The sequence below is a fragment of the Tarenaya hassleriana genome, unplaced genomic scaffold (genome assembly GCF_000463585.1).
Source record: "Tarenaya hassleriana unplaced genomic scaffold, ASM46358v1 Cleome58, whole genome shotgun sequence".
In the NCBI taxonomy this organism is placed as follows: Eukaryota; Viridiplantae; Streptophyta; class Magnoliopsida; order Brassicales; family Cleomaceae; genus Tarenaya; species Tarenaya hassleriana.
In genome coordinates this window covers 464,255-474,248 of record NW_010968329.1, presented here as the reverse complement: position 1 = coordinate 474,248, position 9,994 = coordinate 464,255, and the positions used below count along the sequence as shown (strand labels likewise).

The following is a 9,994-nucleotide window of genomic DNA, read 5'->3' as shown; positions in this document are numbered from 1 at the left end:
GGTCCTCGTTTGGTCTCCCACGGAAACTCATGTTGTTGAGCATTTGGATGCATTGCGGTAGGAGTTCAAGTTCTTCTAGTGGTCCCCGATTTATGCATGATAGTAGCTGGGTGTGCTTCGGTTGTGTGTACGTTCGAAGTGTTCTAGAGGCTGCTTGGGCTGGACCTCTTTGGGCATTGGCCCCTCTCAACAGCTCTTCGGCCATCTCGGCTTTTTTTTAGCATTTCTTCGGCCATTCTCCACTGTCTTTGCTGTCTCCGAGCGAAGCGTAGAGTCCTTTCTATTTCGGGGTCGAAGATGAGTTGATCTCTACCGGTTGTGTTTCTTGTCATGCACCGGAAGAGCTGCACACAACGAACCAAAGTGTTGTGAAACGGTTATGTCGCAAAGTAATCCAAGCAAGAATCCAAGCAATGGTGATCTAGCAAAAATCTAGACTAACACGAAAACGCCTAGTCCCCGGCAACGGCGCCAAAAACTTGATGCGCACGCACCGAGTCTTATATTTAATACCCGATTCGTACCACTATCCGCAAGTATACGGTAGTTGTAGTACCGGGGTCGAATACGAGGACTAGGATGTATTAGTCTATCTCTAAGCTAGATTTGGTGGTCAAGTAAAAATGTGGTTTGTGATAAGTGTCGGAATACAAGAAAGCAAGTAAAATTAACGGTTTGTAAAACGATGGGTTGAGGCGTTGTAGGTTCGGGATCCTTCATGAGTCGCGTGGACGGTTAGTGATGCTACAATGTCTTAGGGTTTATCTCCAATTGGGGGTTTCAAGCACTTCTTCCAGAGTTTGTCTCTTCCGAGCTTAAACTCACTAACTAGAGAATCAATTTACCCATCTCCCAATGATCTAAATGATCTCTAGATGCATTAATGTACCCTATCATGAACCCTAAACAAGCTAAGTCATTTCCCAATGTGAATAACTCACTCTTTTGACATTTGGTTCCAAACATCATTCTCATATCCCTATGATCAATGTGTTCTATGGTCATATCAATTAGGGTTTCGCCCAAATCAATAGCATTAAGCACAAAACATCAAACCAATGGAAGAAAACTCAAAGACATCATAGATTAAGCTTAGGTGTCCATACAAAAGTGGGGATCCCTCACCCACAACAAAATCACTACTCCATAACTAGGGTTTCAAAACAGAAAGCAAAATGAAGAAACATGGAAAAGGAGAAGGAACGCTCAAGATGGTCTTCAATGGTGGTCTTCTTCTTCTTCTCCTAGCCTCCTTGATCTCCAAAATCCCTCTTTCTCCTCTTCCAAGTCAAGTCTCTCTCCAAAATGTGTAGCCCCCTTTCTCTCTCATCAAACTCCCCTTTTTATGAAAGTCCAGAATTAGGTTTTCTCCTCAAAACATGGACTTTTCCTTTTTGGGCCGATTTTGTTTTTAGGCGGTCGCTCATTTTTCAGGCGGGTCGCTCATTTTCCTCTGCACACGCGAAAAAGCAAGCGACCGCCCATAAAATGGGCGGGTCGCTCATTTTGTCTGAGCTTCGTGAGGATTCATCGTGGAGTCTTCCTGTAAGGAAAAACAAGCAAAGCAACCTACCCATGGCCATCTAACGTCTTATAATGCCTAGAATGAGAGAAGAATTGTGATACATGACGTTATAAAATCGGTGAAAAGCCCGTGTGATCAGTTAGAAAGACTAATCATTTAATTTTATATTGAATCGGTTCAGTTCGATTTTTATTGGGACTCGGTTCAATGTGGTTTTTATTTATTTTTGTGAACAAGTTTTGGTTTTTGATTAATTCTTGTATTTGGTTTGGGTTTTGCTTTTCGATTTTAGAGAAATTATACCATCATATTTTTATATTAAATTCGTTTCTAATACAAGGTGTTATTTGGTTAAGACCGATTTGGTTATTGGATTATTAATCCAATTGGCCCCACTAATTTTGTATTTGAAACTCACTTTTTTTTACCCCACAAATTGTGAAAAGCATCGTTTTAGGTTGTGAAATCTATATCATGATTAGTCATTACAGTCCATAATCAAAATTGAAATTTGTGTGATGTCATGTATTGAAGGGTTTTAATGACAGTAATTTGTTATCTTAATTTCGTGTTTCAGGAATCGTGATTCAGTGTTTCATGTAACATTAAGTACTTATGTTGAGCTTTTGTATTCATATGTATGATGTATGTGGTTATAGATACATGACACATCTAGAAAAAAATATTAATGGAGCACAATTAAAATGCATATAAAATAAAATAAAACCTAATAAAAAATATATCATCAAAAAATGTTTATATCCTATAATTAAATTATAAGGTTTTTTATTTTTTGAAATATATCCATAATAATTTTATTTGTAATTATCTAAAATATTTTTTCTCGATAAAATCTATTCACAGAATTTAAATTACTGGATAAAATCCACCCAATTTTACTAGTTTGACATGTTAAACTCATAAAATGAATCAATAGAATTCAAAAACTTTCATATAAATGAACAGTTCTAAAATCTATTCAAATCGATCATTAAATTTTAAATTCATAACAGTATGCAAATCGATCATTTAATATACACTCTAACCAATCATCATATTGGTCAAACCAAACTAGATTAAATCATCTAAATTTATTTTATATCTACTTTAGAAAATCATAAACACGTGGTTGACAAATTTCTCTAATCAAATATTTATATTTTATCTGATATATCTAATTAGGATAACATTCTAATATTTTTTTACTATTAATTTATTCTAGAAATAAAAGGTTAACTTGAAAATCTGATATATTGTCGATTAAAAGTTTTGTCGTTATCTTGATATATCGATGTAAAATTTCTTTTAAAAAATGTATTCATTGGTTTATCTCTCAAATCGAATACAAAATTAAATAAATACATAGATTAACAAATTAATGAATATGATCAAAACATATCTTATAGAAGTGTTTAGGAGAAGTGGGAGTAGTTTGACTAAAATCTTATGATTTTAATGACCATAAGAATCATAAATCCTTTCAGCTTCAAATGTAATAAGCCCCTTTCACTACGATAAGAGTTATCAAACATACTACTGTGTTGAGATGGTATATAGTATATACTCCTCCACTATCTCAGACTAAGAAGGAGATAAATTCTGACATAAAATGCATGATCGCTCAGATTTTGCCCGAGCATAGTAACAATATCTCTGGATTTGGGACTTCACTGTTGGTTCTAAAGGTTGTCATTGATGGGCTAGAACCTAATCAGACTTCCAACTTTATCGGTCCTTGTTTATTACCCACTTCTTGGCAACGGTTGCATCTAGGGTGCAGCGATGGAAGTGAGGTCGACTTGTATCTTGATTTCGGCCGAGTTTGGAATGCGCACTTTCAGTCTGCCCGTGTCCGATATCTCTGGATCAGCTATACGAGTCAGAGATCTAATAGCTGTCCTCAGACCAATGTTTTTCCTCACTGCAGGAGTTGTTGTGGGAAACCTAGAAGGAGAATCGCCGTTGTGTCTTGTCTCCCAGGGAGCATTTACTTTGGTCGATTCCGTGTGAAAAATTGGACTGTCGGGACCCTTTTTGGAACGATGCGTCATCCGAGACTAGCCCCGGCTGATGAAGAGACTCCACAGTCACATAGTTAGAGACGGTGGGAACGGAGGGGGGGCCGAAGTCGGTCAAAAACGACTGCGGAGTATGCCTTTTCTGTGCGGACTGAGCTTGAAGATTGACCGGTTTGAAAAACATGTTTTTTCATTACATTAAAAAAATCGAATTTAAACATGTATTTTTTTTCAAAGTTGAATGAATAAAAGTCAACTTATGTAACCACCCAAGATGTGATGTATTGTGGTACAATAATTTTATTAGAAAAAACTAGTCGACCCAAACAATATTTGAAGTAAATTAGTGTAATGGTGTTGAATATTTTGGATTTCGCTTATTCTTCGGCTGGATTATTTTATTATATTTTCAATCGATATAAGTTATCGATTTTTCCACTTAAACCAAATTCTATTTAAATTTTAATTGGATTTAGGTTATTTAATAGACTATTTTTAAGAAATATTTTTTATTATTTTATATTTATTCAAGATTTTATTGACTTAATTTTAGAAAAATCATATCAACTCGTTTTTCAAAATTAAATTTGATTATAAGGTGACATAAATTATATCACTATCTGAAACTACTTCTTTCTATGAATTATAGTTAGTAGGTTAACAACTAAATTATGTAATCTAACCACTCTAATATATATATATATTCTAAAGCTATACGAACCTATTTTTCTTTGAGCTCTTTTAATTCTACCCCAAATTCTTTTACTTAATTTTTTTCTATATAAACTCATGTTCATTCACCAATCTTATTGTAAGTTTTTTGTAATTGTTGGTCTTAATTTAAATAAATTAATTTAGTATTTTTATAACTAGAAACTTTACATTTTTTTCAATTTATATTTCCAAGGGAGATAGAATCCAAATGAACACTAATATAACTATCACTAAATTAATGGAGTACTATTTTCATTACTTGAAAAACTAAGTCTAGATTGGATCTGAGTTATCGCTGTCGAACCAACCATAATTTTGTTTAGAATCTCAACCCTAGAAAAATTTATCTTATTTCACATTTGATTATTTGTATTTTGGTTGGTTTTAAGGTTTTAATTTTTAAAACTAATCATAGGTTACATTGGTTTCATGAAAAAAAAAAACTAATTCGATTTTTTACTTGATTCGGTTGATATTTAATTTAATTAAAACTATTTATTTTTTAAAAAAATAGAATCATTAGTTGATATAATTGTGACTTTATATTACTGCGACTTGAGAAACCAATCATTAATTGCGATTGAGAAATCTGCATATTTTTTCCGCCAAATATTTTTATCCACGCGATTTAGTCGTTAGAGGTTATATTAATTGTTTGTACATGTTGGTATACGGAGACTTTTGTTTGTATTTTTAAATTTAATCATATATATAAGGATTTTATTATGTTGCAAAGGAAATATTTGAAAAATCACAAAATTTATTACAATAAACTTGGTCGTATTTTATTATGTATAAATTTTATTATAATGCTCCCACTCTAAAGTTTGTGTTTTTTAAAATATGGTCGTGTTTTATTATAATACTATTTTGTATGTATAGATGTAGAAAATTAACATCTCGTTCAATAATTTGGTCGTATTTTAAAGATATGATTGACTAAAATCCCTCCACCACTAAGGAAAAGTTTTAAGCAGCATGATGATGCCAGCATTACCTAAGAAATAAAGATTACCAGTTTGTCTGTGAAGTTGCAATTAGGGGCAGAACAACGCTTCAATTCGGGTTAATCGGTCATAATTTATTTTGGCATAAAAACAACAAAATAAAAGATTTTAAATGTATATATCGATTTGTTATATACAATAGTTATAAAACAATATTATTACACTAATTTTCTAATTAAATTTAAGATATATTATATATTAATTGGTGATACATAAGTGAATAAACGGTTATATTCGGTTTATTTAGTTCGGCAAATTCAAGTTCGATTTATTCAGTTTACGGTTATTTCTAGTTCGGTTATTTCGGATTGAAAAAATCATAAACAAACGGTTATTTAATTTTAATCGATTTGGTTCGATTCATATATATATCGATCGGTTCGATTAATAACCAAAACAATCGAACCGAATGGACACCCCTAATTGCAATGGCAGTGATCTTTCACTGTTTGTGCCTCAGTGCCTACAAAAAAAAAAGATTAAAAAAAGATTAAGTGTAAATTAATAAAATAAATAAAGAGTTTTTAGGCAAAGCATTCCACGTGGCGGAATCAAAATGGATGAAATTAAGAAGTACAATCAAAGCGAAGCATGTAATCCTCACCAACTTGGCTTCACCTACTCCATTGTTGACATGTCCTCCTCCGATACTGATGTTTTGCTCCATTATTCCTTTTTTCTAATTATTTATTTTTGTTATTAATCATTATTTTGTTTGTCAACTAAATTATACTATACTCTACATTTGAATTTGATACATATAAATATAATATGAATATTTGATTTGAAAACATATAAACAAATTACATCGAACTAAATATATGAACTCCATTTACGAAATGAATACGATGTTTTAAAACTTTATAGTACCTTCTCTTTTTTAATGTTTTTTTTAATTGATTATATAATTCTATTTCCATTATACATATTGGAAACCGTTTCCTCAAATTGAACAGTCTCACTGTTTAGTTTTTATCGTATAGTATAATTTGATCTTATAAACCACGATAATATATATATGTAATACATACGTTTATAAAAATTAGTTTCTTCAAGAATTATCTTTTGTTTATAAAGATGCTTTTTTTTTTTGGGGAAATTCTAAATTAATATATTTATATATTATGATTTCTTACAATTGAAATATTACAGAAATCATTGTTATGAATACTAACAATCAAAATACATAAATAAAAAAAGACCTCACTTGTTGATTTCTTAGTTTCGATTTACAGTTTTTTCTTATTTTTAGAGATAAAGGGTTGAATTAGATAAAATAAAAAATAAAAAGAACCTTTAGATTTGATTTTAATTTGTGCCAAATTAGAATTGAATATTTGTTTTAAACAAATTTCAATCAATATTTCCCACATATCCTTCAAATCATTGCCCTATAAGATATAGTAATAATTGCATTTAAAAGGAAAATTTCTATTCTAATTTATATTTTCCAAACTCTAATTTGTTTTGTCCTTAATAACATTAAATTCTATATACATCACCGTGAGATTTCTCCCAATATTGATAAGTTTATGGATAAGTTCATGTCTTTATAATCATATGTTAATAAATAATAACTCCAAAATTCGATAATGAAAAACCAGATATATTTAAAGTTTTACGAGTATAAGATAAGTAGGTTAGTGAATATTACATAGCGTCACCTAATCAAAAGTTATTATAATTTCTGCGCCAAAAATAATACATATTAGGTGTCATATCTTTTATAAATGTTAGTTAACTAATATTTCCAATAACAACACAGCTAATAATTTATAACTAATTTTTGTATAGAAGATAATCCACATAGGTAGAGGTGCCGTATATCTTTCCCATTTAGATACCATTAGTTATATATATATATATTGGAATCAATTGCATTCAGACATAACTTAAAAATTTATATGAATAATAATAAAAAGAATCTCTCTCTTTCTCTCTCTCTCTCTCTATATATCTTATTACTTTATATACATAACTGGTTGCTTTTTATATATATACGTAATAATCACTACACATGCACATATATACATATATATATGTATATACACAAATCATCAGCCACGAGCAGACAAATAACAGGAGGTGTGGTTGGTCAGACTACACATAAAAAGACACAACCAAAAGAAAAAAATAAAAATAATTGTTTTCTTTTAATATAGATATATATAGATACAGTCCTTCCTCTGTAGAACCACAAATTCTCATTCTTGAAAGCAGAGAGAGAGAGAGAGAGAGAGAGAGAGAGAGAGAGAGAGATGGGGAGCATTGAAGCGGGAGAGAAGAAGACCATTGGATGGGCTGCAAGAGATCCATCTGGAATCTTATCTCCTTACAATTACACTTTGAGGTAATTTTCTAATTTTATTCTATTTTTAATAAATCTTATTTGTTTGTTTCAAGGTCTAATTTTAATTTTATTTTTTGCGTTGGGGATTAGAAACACTGGAGAGGAAGATGTGTACATCAAAGTGATCTGCTGTGGGATTTGTCATACTGATATCCATCAGATCAAGAATGACCTTGGCATGTCTAACTATCCCATGGTTCCTGGGTACTTCTCTCATTTTCTTTCTATTGAATCTATTAATTTCTCTGTTTTTTCTGAAATTCATGTTATCCCACACAAATTTTTTATTTATTTTTAAAATAATATCTAACATTTTTCTTTTATAGAAATATGATCAAGTCCAGCTGATACTAAAATCTTGTTCTTTAAGAAAGTTTTGATTTCCTTTTTTCCCTAAACAAATTCCTATTTTTTTCATAATAAAAAATGAAACTGAATGAAAATGTAAAATATCTTCCATTAATACATGAAACCCCTTTCTTTTTTTCTTGTTTTTTGTATAGACATGAGGTGGTAGGAGAGGTGTTGGAGGTGGGATCGGGTGTGAGCAAGTTCACCGTAGGAGATATAGTGGGCGTAGGCGTGATCGTTGGATGCTGCGGAAGCTGCCGACCATGCAATTCAGATCTCGAACAGTACTGTTCCAAGAAGATTTGGAGTTACAACGATGTCTACACAGACGGCAAACCCACTCAAGGCGGTTTCGCTGAGTCTATGATCGTCCATCAGAAGTATGCTCCTCTCTCTTCCTCTCTTTTTACCCAAAAAAAAAACATATTAAATTTCGTTTGGCTTCAGATAATGGGTAACAAACTTTGAATTGGAATTATTTAATATGATTTGGCTCGAATTAGATTAGATTTATTTCATGTTTTATTCGATTCTGATTTCTCATCACTTTGGGTCGGGAAAGTTTAGATTCGGTTTGATTTGGGTCTATTTTATTCCATTTAGTTTGTTTTTTTTTATTGGGACTTTTTATGATATCTGATCCAAGAAATGGTTTCTTTGGCTAAACGGAAGACAGAACACTTTCTTGCCACTCAAGCTTTGTTCGATGCTTTCAGGTTCGTGGTCAAGATCCCCGAAGGGATGGCGGCCGAGCAGGCGGCCCCACTCCTCTGCGCGGGTTTGACGGTCTACAGCCCTATCAGCCACTTCGGGCTGAAACGGAGCGGCCTCCGGGGCGGCATTTTGGGTCTAGGAGGTGTCGGCCACATGGGCGTAAAGATCGCCAAAGCAATGGGTCACCACGTGACCGTGATAAGCTCATCGGACAAGAAGAAAGAGGAAGCCCTCGACCATCTTGGAGCCGATGATTACGTCGTGAGCTCTGACGAGGCGGCGATGCAGAGAGTGAGCGATTCTTTGGATTACATCATCGACACGGTGCCCGTGTTTCACCCCCTCGAACCCTACCTGTCGTTGCTCAAACTCGATGGGAAGTTGATCTTGATGGGTGTCATTAACACTCCTCTCCAATTCATGACCCCCGTCGTCATGCTCGGTCAGTCTCTCTCTTCTCCCCTCCATCCCTACATAGCTAGCGCACGCGACAGAAATCGAAATTTAGACCTAAAATGTCTGAAACATGGAATGGTGAACACACAGGGAGGAAAGTGATATCAGGGAGCTTCATAGGGAGCATGAAGGAGACGGAGGAAATGCTCCAATTCTGCAAAGAGAAAGGCTTAACGTCGACGATAGAGGTCGTGAAGATGGAAGAAGTGAACACCGCTTTTCACCGTCTCGAAAAGAACGATGTCCGCTATAGATTCGTCGTCGACGTCGCAGGAAGCAAGCTGAACGAATGATCTTTCAGGAGACACAATACGCAGCCGTATATACATACATACACAAGCATATATATATATATATATGCTTGTGTATGTATGCGTGTTCCGTTTGGTTCTGAAGGATGGGATTCAAAGTGTGTTTTTGTTCTGTTTTTTCTTTCTTCCAAAATCTATCTACACAGTCTTGTTTCTTTTATGTTCCTTGTGCTTGCTTGCTCTCTTTGTTCTCAAGGAATGCTTCAATGGTTTTCGTTTTAATCTTTCGGTGCGCAATTTGAGAAATTTTTGTTTAATTTTTAATCTTATGTGATACAATTAAGCCGATTTATAACATTATGAGAAAGTTTTGTTTTGTAGCTAGCTCATGGTAGCTTGTTACACCAGCTGGCTCATCGACCCGTTTCTCACACGGATTAAAAAGCTGCTAAATGTTATAAATAAAATATTTATGATAGAGCCTACGGTTAGTGTTTGTAATTGGATTACTATTTATATCGACATACTGTTTATATCGATTTACTGTTTACATAACTAATAATTTCGAATTATATATAATAGATCATTTGTAATTTTGTAAATATACA

The 9,994-nt window shown here is 33.1% G+C and overlaps 1 protein-coding gene across 1 annotated transcript; it reads left to right on the top strand.

Annotated features, from left to right (window-relative positions):
* The first annotated feature begins 7,472 nt into the window (after nucleotides 1–7,472).
* LOC104798790 (cinnamyl alcohol dehydrogenase 4) lies at nucleotides 7,473–9,746 on the top strand. The gene is made up of 5 exons (XM_010520990.1): nucleotides 7,473–7,614; nucleotides 7,705–7,818; nucleotides 8,118–8,345; nucleotides 8,682–9,121; nucleotides 9,226–9,746. Exons 1-5 carry the CDS (start codon nucleotides 7,523–7,525, stop codon nucleotides 9,426–9,428), a joined length of 1,077 nt encoding a protein of 358 aa, XP_010519292.1. The 5' UTR covers nucleotides 7,473–7,522; the 3' UTR covers nucleotides 9,429–9,746.
* The last annotated feature ends 248 nt before the right edge of the window (nucleotides 9,747–9,994 follow it).

What these genes read in the sequence shown, in the direction of transcription:
- LOC104798790 (XM_010520990.1), top strand. Translation starts at nt 7,523, where the DNA reads ATGGGGAGCATTGAAGCGGGAGAGAAGAAGACCATTGGATGGGCTGCA. An exon ending in CCTTACAATTACACTTTGAG is followed by an intron (nt 7,615 to 7,704) that starts GTAATTTTCTAA and finishes GTTGGGGATTAG; the next exon opens with AAACACTGGAGAGGAAGATG. An exon ending in TCTATGATCGTCCATCAGAA is followed by an intron (nt 8,346 to 8,681) that starts GTATGCTCCTCT and finishes CGATGCTTTCAG; the next exon opens with GTTCGTGGTCAAGATCCCCG.